This window comes from Aphis gossypii, chromosome 1, assembly GCF_020184175.1.
Source record: "Aphis gossypii isolate Hap1 chromosome 1, ASM2018417v2, whole genome shotgun sequence".
Taxonomy (NCBI): Eukaryota; Metazoa; Arthropoda; class Insecta; order Hemiptera; family Aphididae; genus Aphis; species Aphis gossypii.
Genome location: NC_065530.1, coordinates 9,347,424 through 9,367,433, shown reverse-complemented (window position 1 = coordinate 9,367,433; position 20,010 = coordinate 9,347,424). Strand labels below are relative to the sequence as shown.

General features: G+C 24.2%; 1 protein-coding gene across 1 annotated transcript; it reads right to left on the bottom strand.

Moving 5' to 3' along the window:
• Positions 1 to 6,598: 6,598 nt before the first annotated feature.
• Positions 6,599 to 10,200, bottom strand: LOC114126619 (uncharacterized). Its single transcript, XM_050210787.1, has 4 exons — positions 10,095 to 10,200; positions 9,880 to 10,030; positions 8,318 to 8,458; positions 6,599 to 7,148 (listed from the first exon to the last, which is right to left on the bottom strand). Exons 2-4 carry the CDS (start codon positions 10,025 to 10,027, stop codon positions 6,808 to 6,810), a joined length of 630 nt encoding a protein of 209 aa, XP_050066744.1. The 5' UTR covers positions 10,028 to 10,030; positions 10,095 to 10,200; the 3' UTR covers positions 6,599 to 6,807.
• Between the last annotated feature and the right edge of the window lie 9,810 nt (positions 10,201 to 20,010).

Below are 20,010 nucleotides of genomic sequence, written 5' to 3'. Positions count from 1 at the left end.
CCTAAATAAAATACTATTATGTGGAAGAACTTGAAAAAATTTAACTTTGTGTTTTGAGAGTAATGGATTTTAATCTAAGTAAGACTGACGTGGGTTTTAAAATTATAGCTAGGGATATTGAATTAGAATCATTGACTTTATTTTTAAAGTGAAAGTTAAATATTTTTTTTTGTATCTTTTATTTATAAAGAAGGTAATAATTAATAGATCATTAATCTACTATTAAAAAAAAAAAAAAAAAATAGCTTAATTTTTAGTTTAATAAATCATAGGTCAAGTAATTTAATTATTAATATTCCGAAGTGTTGTTTTTATATCATTGCAATAATTTATCAAATTTTAATTTTTGTCACCACTCATTAATTAAATTAAAAAATATTTTTAAGAATATTTTGGGAAATATTTTTATTTTTTTGTATGTTTATATAGTGTTGTACTAGTTTAATAATTTTGTCTGTAATTATTACCTCTTAAGGTCGTTAAATTTAATAAATAAATAAAATTATGAAAATATTTTTAAGTATAATACATTAAGGCTACCTATATCATAAAATACTTAGAATCATATATAATTTAAGATGTGTCGGATTGCAATACCAACTTTCTACCCTACTTTGCTATAAATTGTTAAGGAGATGGTACTTATTGATATAAATCGAAATTCGTACGAGTAGTTTTTATATTTATTAAACTTGAAGTACAAAGGATATATTTCATAATAATAGATTTAAAGTATAGAAAATAATAAAGGCTATTAATTTTAAATAAGTAATTTATTAATATATTAATATTGTAAAAGATATCTTAGTATAATAAGCGCTTTACTAGGTACTTATTATATATATTTTATTTTTTATGTAAAAGTGTAAAACCATTTTGAGGGCTATTAGATTTATTTTTAGTCCTTAGTATGTTATAAAAATAATGATTTAAAATATTACTAGTTCAAATCTTGACTTAGATACCTTAGAATGTTCATAGAAATCACCTCATTAACAAATAGCAATTAATTTTAAAAATGGTAGTTCCGTTTGAAAACATAAGTTTGTCTTAAAAATAGGTATCTAACTATTTAAAAAAATTAAAAACTTGAAGTGTATAATATGTGTATATTGAACAGTTCTAAAAATCATAATATTTTAATACATTTATTGTTTTAGAATAAAATATGGATAAACGTAAGAAGTGAATCACCTTGTGTATGTACTAAATTTAGTATGTATTTGTTGATATTGTATATTTTACTGTACGAAAATGATTCTAAAAAGTGGTAATGATGAGAGTATGCTAAAATGTATCTCAGAACTGCTATATTATCACGCTTAGCTGCTACATTCTAGGGGTCCATTTTTGGAAGTTGCAAATATTTCAGATAAATTATTGGGTTCACTTAGGCATACTTATAATAAATTACACGTATACACGCATGGTTAATGGTTATTGCGCCTACACGTCGGAAAAAGAAAGGAAAACACCAAATCATATCATGACCAGACTGCCCCATTATAGCGCATGTGTTTATTGTTGTCGTAGTGTATAGCATAATATAATAATAATATTATTATTTTTATTATATTCACGTAGCACAAAAGATTTAAATTTACGCGCGCGCGACGTGCGCTGACCATTTTTACACGCTCTGGGCCAGAGCTCATCATTCGCGTAAATATGTTCCGAGTACGACTACACATTATCTATACCTATACAGCTGCTTCGGAACGTCGCGTGACAATGATATCGTTTTGCTTAATTTAATATCACGTTAGTACGTCACTCGTAAGCAGCTACCGAAAACGGTATCTCCACGTGACCGTATAACGACCACCGATTTAATCACTTTGGAAAGGTCAACCTTAATAAAATTATCGTTAAATTGTTTAAACTGATTATATTATTTTGAAAAAAAAATTACGATTAGAATGTTGTAGCGGAATTAATAAAATATTATTTATGCAATTTATTTATCTGTACCTAATTATTATCTATAGGTACAACACGATATAAAGTATACAATTATTATTATTTATTAGGCATTGATTTTCAATAGATTTTACATTAGGTGAGAACATTTGAGTTATATATATATGAAAAACAATATATTTATATAAATACGATAATGAATAAAAAATAAAAATACCACTTAAATTAGTTTTTGAGTGTATAGCGTTTTCCATGATGAATCTCAGATGAGGTACATAACAGTATTAGTATACGGCATCTCAATAATCTCATTATTTTCTTAAAATATTTTCTGTTTTGTACTAGTAGAAGTCTATTTATTCGAATACACATACATATTATTGCGTTTGATTTTAACCTAAAACAAGTATAAACACTCATCTCGCATGTGCGTCTTAAGTCTTTATTAAGGTCTATAAATTACGTACGTAAACGAATATACGATGTACGTGTGTAGATGAAGAACACTCGTAATGACAACATAATAATAACATGTAATATTCTCGCTTTATGTATAATTGCCGTGTTGTCTGATTTTTCAGCAACAGAAATAAACTACTGAACTTTATCATAAGTCACGTCCGCTTCGGTAAGGTCTGTCAGGTCAGTTTATTCCAATTATCATACATTTTGGGATCTAAACACGAGTAGAATATAATGCGCATGTCATGACTCGTGATAATAGTGGTCGGATTTAGAGTGTTGTAAAACAAAACGGAATATTCGTACAAGTCGTTTGTTGATACATAATGATCGTTATCTTAGCGCCAAATATAGTAAGCTATGATAGTTAAGTTTATTAAGCTAGTAAAACGTTGACAAATTGACAAATTAAGATTCAATTAAATTATCATTCAGGATACAGTGAATAGAGGACGTGTGGTAAATAGTATATACATTTTTTTTTTAAAAGGTCGTGTGATTTTTTTATGAACCCTAAAAATAAAACTAAAATATTAAGAACTGAAATTTAATTCAAAACAAATAAAATGTATAATAAACATATAAGTTCGACATTGTTGTAATTTTTATTTTAAATTTATTAGAAAATATTATACAATATGTAAACAACAATTACAATAAGTATATTAGCGTAACACATATTATATAGAATATGAACAGTTGAGAAAAATAGCTACCCAGCAGTAACACTCAGTTTTAAAAATAATACGATAATAAATATAAGTATACAATACTCGTAGATTATTTTTTATTAAATTATCAGTCGTATCTCACAAATATTTCCAACGAAAAATAAAATTAGAATCAATTAAAATATAGTTTTCATAATTATACAAATAACATAAATCTTGAGATAACAAAGATATTGAATTACTCATCAAAAGTTTAGACTTATCTAAAAAATAATTAATTAATTTATGTATATAAATACGTACATTTAAATAGCATAGTATAAAAATAAAATAATAAATATTATCTGGTTTGATATTTTGTGTATAGGTATTCTGCTTCAATCATAATACATTTATATTTGTTTTCTCTTCATGTAAAGTCGGTATAATATAACATTGAAAATCTCATAGATTACCGTTATTATTTCATTTTTAGAATAATTTAAACATTTTAAACAATATTTTATATAATTAATCAATCGAAAACACTAAACGATACATTTAACTACAAAAAATGAAAAATAAATTTGTTCAAAACATGATTTAGAAATAGAAATTCGATCAAGTGTTTATTTTCACTTTTATTGACTATTAATATTTTTTAACATTTGATATTTACTGCATATTATTAGTTTGTATATGTATAGACAGATAATCCCAAGATATCGATTTTTTTACCAATTAGAAATTTTTTATTTGGACATTAGGTGTATTTTTTTGACAATGGTCCTAGAAATCTGGTATTCTCGATTGCTAATTGAGCATATGCAATTTATAAAATCAAATAGTAAAATATGCGCACATCAGTATCTTATAAGTATTGTATTACATGAATAGCTAGTATTATATCGCTTGTCACGTTTCTACAATTATTATTTATTTAAACCGCATCGAAAAACGTTATACGATTATTAGGATACTAGTAACAACTAACAAACCATTAACTATATAATCACAAGTCAAACACCTCTGAAGAAAGTACAGCTACCTAAAATTATATTTAATAAATATTTTTAGATAATATACATTATACACTAATAATTAAAAAATAATCACTTGTTGAACATAATTTGTTTTTAAATTAAACATAACTATTAACTTTAAATTAAGTTTAACATCACTTATGAAATTTTTGTTCAATATCCCATTACTATATCAATTGATTTTAGTTAATTTATCTTAAAAATGATTAAAGTATAATAAAAATTTAGCTATAAAGATTGGTGCCTTAATATCATAAATATATTTTATTTGATATTTTCCTAATAAGTTATTTATGGTATTCTGTATAAGTCAAAAAATTATACGAGTGATAACTTAATCAGAATAAAACAATTATAACTGTTTTATATGATTTATCTAATGATTTTAATACAATTCATTATACTTGCAAAGAATAGATATAATTATCGTCCTAAATTCTAAGGTTCCATGAATGTTTATAATACTTTTTTAATTAATAAAAAAAAAAAAAAGTATAAAATAATTAACTAATAGTTACTATTATTTCTTAAAATTTATATAAAGATACTTTATTTCTTTGAGAATTTCTTTGATTTTAACATGTAAATGACTAGTAAAAAAAAAAAATGATTGGGTAAAATAGACAAGCTTTTAAAGATAATTCATTGCCTAAAATTAAAAAATTAAATAATACCTAATAATAAGTTTATTTAGACTTTAGACTTAGCTTGAGAAAATATTATGCTTAAGAATAAATATAGTTTTCTATAAACCACATATATCTACCATGATACATCGAACACTGAGAAAAACATTTTATTATTAGATTAGTCGTACTTGAGTATTAATTTAAAAATATAAGATGAGGTATGTATGCACTAATTATATTATAATTACCTATGAAATAAAAAAAAATATACGATGAAATGGAAGGAAAAATAGTGAGTTTACAGTGGATTTATTTTAAGTTTTTTCTAATTTTAAATTATTCGTAACAATATCCATTTAAATTAGCAAAATAATTTTGAACATCATGAAAAGTGGTCACTTAAAATTAAGTAAAATAAATGTGGTTTTTGATTTAATTTACTTAACTGAGAAAATGTAAACAAACATTGTATGAATGTTTTAAGTTTCTGATCGAACCACATTAGAGTAAATATAATCATAATAGTTGTATTTATAATAATAAGTATTCATAATTTCCCTAAAAACAAATAGGTAGAAAAATTAAAAAAAAAAAAACAGCAATACCATCAGTAGTAATAACGATCATCTCCATTGATTCTGCAGGCTTCAGTGCCAACAGTGAAAAAAAATCAAATGGCCACTTTTTCCCACACAATTTAACTTTCTTTCCCAGTATTAATACTTCAAGTAAATTGTTTGTTTTGAAGTAAACTGATTATTGGGCTTACCTATATAAAAATTAAAGTTTAGTTTTGTTTCAAATAATTATTCTATACTCCTTTTTTTTTTTATAAACAGTTCAAATGACTTAAACACGTATAGGGACTAATGTAACAGCTCTATAACATACAATGTATGTCATATATGTCAATAAATTATTAAAAAAAAAATTGTTAAACTCTTGTTCAACTATTGTAACTTACCGTGCATGGTAACAATATATTATGATATTACATAATATAGATACAGGTTTTAAAAATGTAAACGAATGCTGTTAAAACACCTATTTTTCCGTTACGGTCGATTGAGTTAACTAAGATTGCAGCGATAATAATTGGTGAGATTACGCGGCATTGTATTATTCATCTCTACATCGCTGACTCGATTACTGCTGATTGCCTACTATTGTAAAACGAATATAATATTATTATAATATAGGATACTACTGACGACGGACCTATTTGAGTATCTTGACGGACATTTAAATGAACACGTAGGGATAGAATACGCGCCCGCAAATCGACAGCTAATAATAATAGTATGATAAATAATAATAAATAATATTTTATACTGTACGATTAAACGTGATGATATTCGACGAGAAATCACATTGTTTTCGAGACAAAATGCGTGAAATGCAGTCGCTGTCGGTCTAATATATTAATATTATGTGGTATAATGTACAATAATAGTTGAGCACGAATTTAATATGGGAGACGTTTTTATTATTCAACGGATATACTCCAGACACGGATGGAACCAGAGTATAGTCGTGGAAACTTGTTGACATCGTCATTGTCGGAATGCGCATAAAAATCGGTTATAATATTAATAACAATAAAAATCTCATCGACGAATAGAATAATAACGCATGACGATTCACCGAGTTTTCTACGACTCGATTTTTGCGAATATTCGACAGTCGATTATTTTATAAATTGACGTTTTTAGACGCGTCGACTCGTAAAATTCTGGTCGTCTCTGCAGTCGTTTGCTGTTTCCTAAAGGTTTCTTCAACCTCAACAGACTTATAGATCAACTAATTTAGATTGTCTGATTGAAGATAGATAATAATATTTTCAGTATCACCCCACAAGTTCGGTTTAGTTTATCAAACATCAATTAACAATTAGTTTTGATGTAACTCGTCATAGATCCGTATATTATGTTATTTTTTCGGGTGGGAAGGATATGGAGTACAATAATTTAGTAATAAAAATAGTAATGATAATGATAACAATAACACTCTCTATAGGGATAATAATAATAAATAGTGATAATAAATAATAAATAATAATCATAATCATAAACGTGATGTGTAGTTTTAAATAGGAGTGTGACGTCAACGATGCTCTACCGGATATCCGCTGTAGTACTCTCCGATTGACGATTGTTGCGGATACCCTGCAGAATAAGGCTCGTGATGTACTTCCGACGAGTAGCTGTGACCGTGCGTGATCTGTGGTTTGGCGACCACTTCGTATACAGTGCTTGCCTTGTTTCCAAACTTGTGCCATCCTGTCATCGAGCCGGAACTTAAGCACGTCAATATGATAGCGCCGAACGCGAACAGCAGTGCTTTGCTGGCCATCACGACCAAGGCTAGTGCGCCCAGTGACAACAGCGTGCCGCCAGACATAAGCGAAGCGCCCACCACGTGCTCCATGAAATCGTCTTTTTTATCTGCAAAATTAAAACATATTTTTAACAACTTATAATGATATTAATATTAAATAGATATATTTTATATTAAAAGACGGCAATACTTCCGAACACACTTCTGAAATCCAAGGTGACGACGAATGGACAAAATATTAATAACGTTCACAATGATCCCACCTAATAGTCATAGTAAGATAATGCATTGTTTGTATAAGACGTAAGTAATAAAAATCTAATTTCATAATATTATATTCTTAGTTCTTAGTATTTTAATTGCAATCTTAAGCAATAGTTAGATTTTATTTATTTATGTCGAATAATGCACTTATTTAAAATAATAAAATTAATAACAATTCGTAAGATAGGTACATTAAATACACCAATACCATTGAGTTTAATTATGCCAAACAATATCAACATACATATCAATTTATTATTTTTATATAATAAATATGTATGTATAAAAAAAAAAAATGTTTTATTTAAAATATCAAATGAAAGTTATTATAGTGTGTCAAAAGGTTTGCCTATTTTATTAAATTTCAGTTTTTTAAAAATTGAATATTTTTTCATTAATATTTTATGTATTCTCATTAGAACAGTAAAAAAGTAAATTTATAGTTTATACATGAATATTTAATAATAAAAATAATATAATCTTATAATATAATATTTTTAACGCATTAATAGTTTTATCGTACTCATCACAAAATGCATAGAAAGAAAAAAGAGGTCGTGTGTATATTTATTAGTTTGAGGTAATAAATAAAATTATTATAATATTTTAATAACACAATTTAAATTAGTGAAAAGTTAAAATTATTAAAAACTCAAATTATTTGTAATAATACAATTTTGGAAATTGTGATCCTTGATTTTTTTATAACTTAAATATAATATTATTTATATTTACAATACAATATAATAGTAGTAATAAAATAAAACAAATATTTAACTAATATTTATTTATCCAGTGATATAGTTTACAAAAAGGTAATACCATAATGCTATAATGTTAACTTATTGTTGTAAAAATAATTATAATAATTATTGATGTTTTCGATTGGTAATCATTCGTCATATCAATAACCAACGATCAATATGACAAACTTAAAATATTAATCCTTTTTTTTCTTTGATATCAAAAACATATTTTGATTTTTCAGTTTTTTAAATTTTATTTTACTTACCAGTAGATTGATGTTTCTTCTTTCCCAAAATATGTGTGAATGGGACACCGTAATGTTGTCCGATTTTCACAATTGCCGGTGTAATTTGAGTGACAGTCGGTGGATCCGAGTTTTCTGGTAGTGGCATACCATCAAAATCTTCTGAAAATCCAAGTCTATATTAATTTTTTATTCAAAATTATTAATAATTTATATGTGATTAAATTTAAACAGAGAAAAATAGTGAATATGGAGAAAAGATCATTGTTTCTAATGTTATATTTCAGTATGTTTGGATGTTTATTAAAACAGTGAAGCCCAATTAAACTCATCAGCTATAAAATAAATATAAATAAAACTATGTTTAAGTGTGTAAGTATTAATAAATTGTAAAAATAATATTAGCAATAGTGAAATGTATTATTTTAGTTCGTTTTTTAATCGCTAGAAAGCACTCTGATTATATTAAATCTATTTATTTTGAAAGTATAAAATCGATAGCAGTTAAACCGAATAGGCAACTATACTGGCAGGTAAGAACGGTGTATCATCCAATAGTTTTAAAATTCGGAGCAATAATTATTGTTTTGTTGTTGGGAAGTATAAAATTGTATCTATCATACGTAGACAATAGACATATAAGTAATATTATAGTATATAGTAGTAATATCTTTCAAATTCTTGTCTATATTTCCTGATACATAGTTTCTTTTTTCATCTATTTTGCTCAAAAAGTATAGTTTTAATTAACTACTATGTCGATGAATACGTGCACCTGATAGATCTAACCTTTTCCACCAATTTTTTAAAAGTATTTACCTATCTAATCTTAAAATTATGTTTAATCTACTATTGAACATTTTTAAATATACTATGATGTATATAATTTGTTTAAAAAAAAACAAATTAAATATTATGTTCACACCACTATATTTTATATTCTATATTTTAAATGTACTGTTTATAAATTGGTCAATTTCCCTATTGCGTTTTAAATTAAATAAATATTGAAAATTTAATTTTTTACCTAATTGCAATGGTCTAGTATTGTTAACCACTAAAATTTCTACCTCTGACTCTTGCAAAATAGTTTCCGGACAATGAATCACAAGTGATATACTGATACAATACATAGGTAAATAAAACTTATGGTATTACTAATCATTTCAAAATATTTTCAACGATGTCCATATAATTAGTTAAAAGTTTAACACATAATGGGGTTGAAATATTTAAAGGCGTAATATATTATATATATATTTATAGTTTTTAAAGTTAAATAAATTATGTTTATAGTTTTAATTTTTTTTTTTTTGAACACTATGTTAATTATCTTTTAATTATTGATAAATTTACAATTAAAAAAAAAAAAAAAAAAAAAATATAGTTATAATATTTCGATAAACATTATAATATTATACATTATTTTTTTTATGTACTAATCTAATAATTTAAAGCAATTTATCGAATCGTATGCCATTCAACTTTCAAATAATAAATCGGCTTTCATAGTAAATTACAAAAATTGAAATATTATAGCATACAATACCAATTATCAGAAATAACATTCTTTACTGTAATACCTTGTTTCATCGATGTTTCCCATATCTTGTCAAAGTCAGAATCTTTTTTCGTTGCACTATGGTTAAACGCTGACAATGGTATCACAGTAGCAAGAGTAGCCACAAAAATTAATATCAGAGCCATTATGGTTCGAAAACACATTGCCATCGACTATAATAACACCTCGATGAAGACTGAACACAATTTTTACATGTCCTTTATTAATAAAACTTACCAAATGCTAAGTCAGGTTGTGTGTGAACTGTTCGTGTCTTATTAGATTTTTTACGTGTGTCTTCACGTAAACAATTGAGTGTATGTTTTTAGAACAATAGTGCACAACTTCTTCGAGTCAAAACAGTCATCTTTGACTATAATGTTTTGTTTTGGTAATTTTTTTTACCTTTCCTCTTGTTAGCTACAGTGAAGAGTTTGGAATCGATTACTCGTATCACACGTTTGTAATGTAAATGAGTGTTTTGTGTTTTCTATTCAGTTGTATAGCGTGGGCGTATTATATTGTTCTATAACGACCCATGCATAATATACACAACAATAATTATAAAGGAACAAAATGTGTCTATTGAAAACTTATGTAAATATTAATGTTTGAATTTTGATCAGTATCTAAAATATCATATTATATTATGCCATTATGAGTAAATGTATGTATGACGTTATTACGAGGATATTACAGTTTTAAATAAAAATCGTTTATTTACTAAATAATTATGTAAAAAAATAACTTATTATGACCGTTTATAATTATCATATGGTTCTAAAGTCATATATTCAATGAAAACTTGTAGTATTATTGCCTAAAAAGATTATTTCTATAACTGGCTATGATTTAAAGCTTATTTTTTTAAATAAAAAAATACATTAATTATATTACACTCGTATGTGTACCTATGTGTTACATGTGTGTCAATCCAACAACATAGTATTTACAATACATCGATACTGATATAAAAAAATATAATTTCTTTTGATTTGAATGTATTTTTAGTTAATCGAGTACTTAAAAAAACTATCAAATATATATAAGTGATTGGCAAATAATAATGGCATATTATTAAATAAAAAAGCATATTATTACTACCTATGACATATTAATTATTGGAGTAAAAAAAAAATGTGAATATGATATAAGTAACTAAATGTTAGATCAGAATATGAAGAAAATGTAGACTGTAGATATGTACATTTTTGGCGTGAATTTAATATTTTATTTTTGAAAAATATTAATATGTATATTAATGATTGAAAAAAAAAATTGAAGTTCTAGAACATAAAAACTATGTTTTATCTCATAGGATTCTTATATTATTTTGTTCTCTATTAGTGAGTATTCTATAATATAAATCTTTTATTATGTATTCAGACTTTTCCAGAGGATCATAATATACTAAACAAAAATTGAATTACAATAATATTATAATATAATTTATATAACTATAGTAGAATATAAAAAGAAAATTATATTATTACAAGAAAAACGGTAATATAAAGCCAGAGACGTATAGAATCAATTCTATAGCTAGGTGTGTCTGTAGGATGTGTATACGTTTTATATCGGTACATAATATATACCTAACCCACCTAGTAGCCGCGGTTTATTCACACGCGCGCACGCGCGTTTAAGGAGAGAGAAGAAAGTGCTGCAGGTGCCTGATGGGCGATCGACGATGGAAAGTAGTCTGGAGGCCACGGATCGATGTTCTTTTTATTTATTTCATGTACCTAAAATACCTATATATCTATGACCGTATAGGGACTGTGCGCTCGCGACTAGTTTCTCATTGTGGGTCAACACAACCTTGGCCGTAACATTCCGACGTACATTTCCCATCCGTCCAATGAGTATACGCACACTCACACATCAAGGACACGAATTCAGGTCATATATATATATATATATCGTCTTTACACGGCTTATTGTAATTATTTTAGATAGGTTAATAGTTATACCTATGCTACCTACGCCCGAATAATGATTAAAATAAAATAAAAGTTATTACAATCGTTTAATATTCGACGAAGACGATTTATATTTTATACGATGTTATACACCAAAATATAATGATATTAATAATATTATACAGTATACCCGTAACTATAGATTATTAAATAAATAAAATATTTGTCTTATCTTCATTAAAATAATATCATAAATAAGTGAAAAATATTTATTCGAAAACGTGAGAGTCGTTGTATATCTGATAGAGATTTTAACGCACGGTAAAATATGACGAAAGAGATTAAAATTCGTGGACACGTGATACTTTTGTTGGATTTCAATTTATACTTATCGAAACAACAAATATTAAAATATTGGGTTAAAAATCCAATTATAATAGATTAAAACTATGACTGTTACAATTTATTTGGTTTATTATTATAAATTATTATAATTGTTGAACTACTTGTAAATACTGAATTTTAGTTTATATTATAATAATTGATATTTTGCGACTAGAATTTTAAAATCCCTGTTGGAAATGTCTTTTTCTGCTAAATAAATTTAAAAAAAAAATACATGAATATCTTCAGCTTGACCTCATAATACTACCAGACATTAGTACGTTCTTTAACCTTAGTCTTTTATCCAAAATAAATCTTCAACTTATATATTTTATGTCAATTCCGTGGAATATCATTGGCATTGCTAACCAATCTCTTGAAACATGCCTATACCACTTCTACAGCTATAATATGTAAAACAAGCGTATTGTACTTGGCCATAAAAAAAACTGTACTATTGAGATATATCTATATAATTAGAAAAAAAATATTTATTTAATTAAATTAAATAAAAAAAATCCTCATCTATAATAACTTCTCTGGAAGACAAGAAATAATTATTAATTGGTTTAGAATAGGACATTCATTATTAATCTACAAATACTTTGTGTCATAGAAAAATCCAAACATATACAGTACCTATGACGTATAATACACAGTAAAATAAAATATCTTTCCTAAACGAATACTGCAATCTCCAACAATAACGTCAAGAAACCTTCTCCTCTATTCACCTTAAAATAATCCTCAGCTCAAACAAAAACTACTTAAAATGCTTCAATATAACTAATATCTACCAAGAAATATAAAATAATAATTTATCTACTATTTCATTTTTATACATATATTTGTACATTTTCTGTTGTTACGAATAACCATTTTTATCGTGGATGTATATTTAGTAATAATAATAATAATAATAATTATTATAATAATAAGAAAATAAATGTTAATTTTCTAGTTTATATATTACAAATATACATAACTAAGTAAGTCGAAATAACTGTGATTTTTATTTTTTTGTTGTTCAAATGTATAAATTTAGTAAACTCCCTTATAGTTGTTTTATATATTTTATAAAAAAAAAAAATTAAAAGTTTAATTTATAAGGATTTCAAATCTATTTCATTTTCAATTGAGGGCTACACTATAATAAATAGTAATAGAATTTATTAGTTTCACACTTCTACATCTTTCGAGTAGGTAAACAATTGTTTTATTCAAATCAATTTTTTTTCAGTTTAAAAATTAAAAAACTATAATTGTATAACGATAAGAGGAATGTTATGTTTTTCACATTAACTGTAATAAGTAGGTATACATTTGTATTTAGTGATGTTTTTTTCATTTAATGATCTACAAACATAAATTCTATAGAAATTTCTTAATTTACTTCAAATTGTATTATGTTTTAGACATATTTTTATTTAATGTTTTAAATAATAAGAAATTTGTATATATATATATATATTTAAAATATTTTTTTAACCATATTAATAACATCCACGAGTAACAATTATATTTTTTTATGATTCTCTGAAACATTTGGGTACACTACACATATTATCATTATAATAAAATTACGAAATACTATCTTATACTAAGTGTATACAGTACATTGCTATACCCAATTATTATACTAACATTAAATATTAGTTGATTTTATTTAGTGTACATAATATAATTTTTAAATTATGAAATAAACACATTTTTTATCCAATGTCTGTATTTTAAAACTATTCCATATAGATACAAACAGGATTTAGTTATATTTTGTTTTAGGAAATAATTAAATATTTTAGCATTCTATTTCTGAATACATCTTTTTAGTTAAATTAAAATATTATAATACCTTAACGATAATATTTCGTATATCTAAGAATTTTATACTTTGAAATAATTTTATTCTATTATTTAAGTTATAATAATAATAAGTTAAAATAATTATTGTGCGTTTTTACGAGTTAAAGTTAAAGCATAAAATAATATATAATATTGATAAAATATGTACACAATTTAATTTTATTTTATTGTAAATAAAATAAATAAAAATTTTTTTTTAAGTCATAATTTAATTACCTATTTCGCTTATTATTGTACATTTAAATATTTTCGAAGAAAACGAATGAGTAGGTTATTACAATTAATAGTCTATAGTAATATTTAATATGGAATGATAACTACTTGTGATGTATTTATAATACAGCAGTGGACCCGGATCTAACGATGTTTCACCATCAAAACCACTTTAAGGAAAGAGAAAGTTTAAGAATAATCCTAATAGAAAAAAAAATGAAGCCTGATCACCCGAAAAAAATGTTAACATCATGGATTTCTTTATACTTTTTTTAAAATAATAATATCTTATGTTATAATGCTTATATATCTACTGATGCATACTAATTTATAGGTATCTACAATCTACACGAAACTGTAGAAAATTATAATGTTAAATAAACTAGTTAAGTTTAATAATAATAATAATAATAATAATAATAAAAAAAAAAAAAAAAAAAAAAAACAGTATTACAATAAGTAAAATATTTCATAGTTCATCGTTTTTACTTGATACATTTATTTAACATTTAAATACGTTTTTATATCAATTCATTCATGTGTTCATAAAGTGAATAATTATTAAAATATTAAATTGTTTAAGTTGTTATATGTGTAATTAATTTATTATTGTATTATTAATTTATACATATTATGTAGTACAAGTTATATGTTATTATTCTATGTATATATAACCATTAAAGTATTTTTAGTTTTATCATTATCTTATACTAAAAAACCATGAACTATGATTAATCTTAAATAATGTAAAAACAAAACAAAAAGTTGATATTAAATGAACAAGATGTTGATTCTTATTTTTAGTAAATAAATACTGTACTCAACCAGTAACAAATATTATATTATTATGCGTAGGAATTGTATTGATATTGATTTAATTGAAAATATTCTGATATTTACTACTGTAAATGTATTAAAATAAAATAAATATAAATTATTAATGATTATAATACATTTATAAACATATTTTTTTCAGTGATGGTAGAATTTATTTTTATTTTATCTCTCTAAAAATTGCACGTGTAATAAAACAAAATAATTTTAAATATGTGAATCACAGTTTAAAATAATACTGAACAGTATGATAAAATATCGGTTGTTTTATCATGAAATTTTTGAAATTATTATCCATTATTACAATTAATTAATAGAATATAATTTCTCAATATAAGTTCAACCATCATAGATTAAAGGCAACTGTAAATAATAAAAACTATTAATATTAATTATAATCGTATTGTAATAATTTCTCATAAATAATTGTAATTAATTATTTATCAAAATAATAATAATAATAATAATACAAATATGACAATATCTAGTTTCTACAACGGTATTGAAATATTCACTAAAAATAATTGTCATATTATTATTTACTTTATTAGGGAGATTTAATTCTGGAGAGAAAGCGGATTAGAGTGGAATGTGCCTGGAGAAATTCTATGTGAAGCTGTTTACGTGCACAGCTATCCGACCACATACACATTATTATTAACGGAACTCGATGGTCATATGACCCACATTTATAATTCCCCACGTTGTCAGTATAAACAGTCATGCAGTATAAAATACAAGACCGATACGAGCTCAGTGTTCACTTCACCGAGACCCATAGTAGACGTTTTCTAGATCTATAGAAATATATATTTACCAATTTTTCAAATAAGTAAAATCGTTTAAATAGATATTTCCCTAAAAAATAGAAATTATAATCCCAATTTCTATACAATTTTTAAAAAATGTTTAATTTTGCTCTCTAAAAAAACGCTCTTACCACAGTAAAAAGTGTTTGTAAAAATAACTAAAATAAATACAGAACCAAAACATAACAATTAAGTTCATTTTGAACTTTATTATGTTAAATTGAAATCATAAACTTTATTCTTAAGTTTTATACAAACAATTATATCATTTATATTTAATAAAACAGTTAAATGTATATTTTGATATATACAATTTAAGTAGATTCATGTTAGTTAATCATCATAATCAGTATATTTAAATTGTATTATAAAATTATTAATACTATAATAATATCACAATTGAAAAAATCAGCCTTATTGAATTGTATAATACTGTAAAATAATAAATAATAATAGTTCAATACTAACAATACCTAAGTATAAATGAAAACCTAAAATATAACGTCTTCTCCATTATTATAATAAATAAAATCTTAAATATTCTATGCAGATTAAATATTATTATTTAATCACACTTTTTGGTTTGTAATCATCCCATAATTTTTAAATTATAAAAAATACTTTTTATAAACAGTTTTAACTGGAAATAAGAATACAATGATAATTGTTAATATTAGTAATATTTAAATTATACTCTAAACGTACCTGATTATGGAAATATAGCAGTAAACTAAATTTTAAAAATATTATTACTAGTGTTAAATTTATGAATAAAGTTAATGTTTGAAAAAAAAAGTTGCATTTATACGTTATGTAAACTATTCATTTCTTATTATTCTTTATTATAAATATTCATGATTTTATAATCCCTATATTAACAAGAATACTCGCAATATTCACAATTTCTTGTAGTATAGTGTTGTACATTATAGTTTACATTAATAATTTAAAGTATATATGAAAATTAAAAAAAATCATAACATTATAATTTGATTTAAATACATTGGTGCATAATAATTATTAGTTGTAAATTAATAATATTGAATACGTATTGAAACGAAATGTATTTAAATGTTTTTTTTTTTAAAAATTCAAACTTCAGTAATGCATTTAATGAATAATATTATTATTACTTCCAACAAGTGATTATGTAGAGTCAGATTTAAATAATAGATATTTTAAATAAAAAACATATAGATTTTGTTTTATATCTTCCTTCATTAAAAGTTATAAATATAAATGTAGTATTATACGGGATAAATACGTTTTTCATTGAAATAAATTTCTTGAAATCTCCTTTTTTATCAAATTTGTAACGAACATAATTTGTTGAACAAGGTATATAATCATCGATACTTGAATAATTGCAGATATATAATATTAGAAAGTTTAAAAAAAAATGATATGCTTATTGTACCAACCTTAAATTGTATAAAAGAATAAAAATGGAAAATAGTATATATTTTAAACGTTTTATAATATTAATTTATGAAAAATGTATTTCGTTAACTTTTTTTAACAAATCTTTTTACGCGTACTACAACAAAAATACGACATTTTAAATTATAATAAAAGCACATTTTTACAATAATTATGTATATTTATATAATAATATATTAATACATAATTAAAATTAGTCAAAGTGGTATAGATAGTCATGATATTATATGCATGGGCGTGCATTGTTATATTTTATTAAAAAAACACTGAAGTTGCATGAGTCATTGTTAAATAATTGTCCCAGTAATGCATGAGGTATATCAGGTACATTGTACAAAGGTAAGGTTTGGTAAATAGAAGTTTATGTAATATTCATTAATATGATACAAAAGATAATCAATTAAAAACTTCACATTGTATTTTAATGTTTTACAAACTATTATGGCTGCATTTGGTTGTTGCTCCGATAACTGAATATAATATTGTAAATGTTTATTTTACTCCTTGTACTGTGGTTACCATTAATATATGCCTTACACACGAAAGGATATTTACAATCCACACGCTATTTTGCAAGGCGTTATTTTGCTAGAAAGTATGAAAACTGGTCAGGCGAAAAAAAAAGCAACTCAAGATGTGTACAGTTGTAATTTGTTTGCAGCTATGAACAGTAAACGGCGACAAGATAAGTTTCAATAATATTGGCATTATCCAATTCAATATTATACAATATGTACAAAGAATGAAGTTAAACATAAATGAAAACAATACTAAATAATGTATATTAATGGAGAATTATTATATAGGATACCTCTTTGCTGTAAAATATATGTTAAGTGGGTCACTGTAATGGGTGTGTTAAATTTGAATATAACATTGTAAAAGAAAAACTATTCTGAGCAAAGACAATCGTCAGCTTATATTACTAAGTATATTTTATGATACAGCCATTTAAGTCAACTATTTTACTGTTAGTATTATGATAAATTGATACAATTTTTCAAAAAAAATAATATTTACTGTAATAAAATTAGCATTTAATCATTAAAATAACTAAATTTAAATCACAATATAATATTATTGTTGTTAAAAATCACAAAACAATATGTATAGTTATTTAATATAAATAAATTTATATTATACTTTTTAGATAACAATATCTTGAAATTAATCAATGAGCTTTTAAAATACTATTAGGTAGTTTATGATACATAATACACAATATTTTGTGTGTGTACAAAATAACTAGTCGAAATAATGTTTTAATTTCAAACTAAAGGAGTCTTGGGGGGTTTCCAATGGAAAAGTGAATATCATTGGTGCATTATACAGGTCAAAACTAAACGTTTTCCAACAGTTTTAAAAAAATCGAGAAAAACAAAAAAAAAGTGACCGAAAAACGGTAATTTTTACGCAAAACCAGTTTTCGATTTTTTTTTATATGGTTATAGTTCAAAAAATAATCCCTGTAAATGCTTGAAATTTTTACCAAATGTGTATGTTATATTATATACAGTTAAATTTTCAAAGAAGATTGACTTTTTTTGAGTTATTAATAGACCACTGACATTTTTGATTTTTATGAGATTATTTTTTTAAAGTGTCAATAAAAAAATTTTGGATGACCAAAAAATTTCGAAAATTTAATATAAAGTTTCTTATGAGTTGGTCTTATTGTAGCTAAAAAACAATAAAAATCGTTAGTCACAAATTTTTTTTTAAGCCTTTATAGTTCAAATTTTTACGAAATCTGTCGAAAACGCAAAAATGTGCAAGTAATTTTGAATTTGAAAAAACATAAAACTTTTTATGTTAATAACTAAGGATCAAAAATACAACACTAAGTTTTCTATAAGTTTTCCTTCAAGTAACTATAGAGAAAACTCGAAGCATCATTATAGGAAAAATTTTAAGTACGTTTGAATTTTAAATTTTTACAAAATAGCGTAACAATAACGATATATCCTTAAACGATTTTAAATATTTGTTATTATTCAAAAAGTACAAGTCGTAGATACTTGAACATTTCACCAGTAATTTAGGTTGGCATTTTTTTACATGATTTAATTTTTAAAATATTTTGACTTTTTTGAGCTATTTATTGACAACTTAATTTTTAATTTTTTTTGAGAATTTTTTTTTTGAAGTTTCGATTACATTTTTTTGGCGGAGTCGAAATACTTAAAAAAGTAATACAAAGTTCCTCTTATGATATTCTTAAAGTGATTAATAAATTATAAGAATACATAAGCACAATGTTTTTTTATTAGCATTTGAAGTTCAAATATTGACAACAATTCGTCAAAATCAAGATTATTTGCAAATTATTTTGTAGGTATAATTCATAAAAAATGTTACATAAGTAGCTAAAAGTTGAAAATTTAATACAATGTTATCCATAAGTTTAGTTTACAATAATTATAAAAAACTTCAGGTGTATTTAGGCCATTAAAACATAAACCACCTTTTACACCAATCACTGAAAATTATATTCTAGGCTGACAAATCATATTCGTTCAGAATCGTTTTTCGTAAACAATGAAACCTATCATTGGATTCAAATTTAACACTGCTATAATATATAATAGTGATCCACACGGAACCTAATGTACAGCGGAGTGGTACCCACTTGCCTGCTTTATTTAATTGGAAAAATGAAAAAATATTTATTAGCAACCTTGTGTTAGA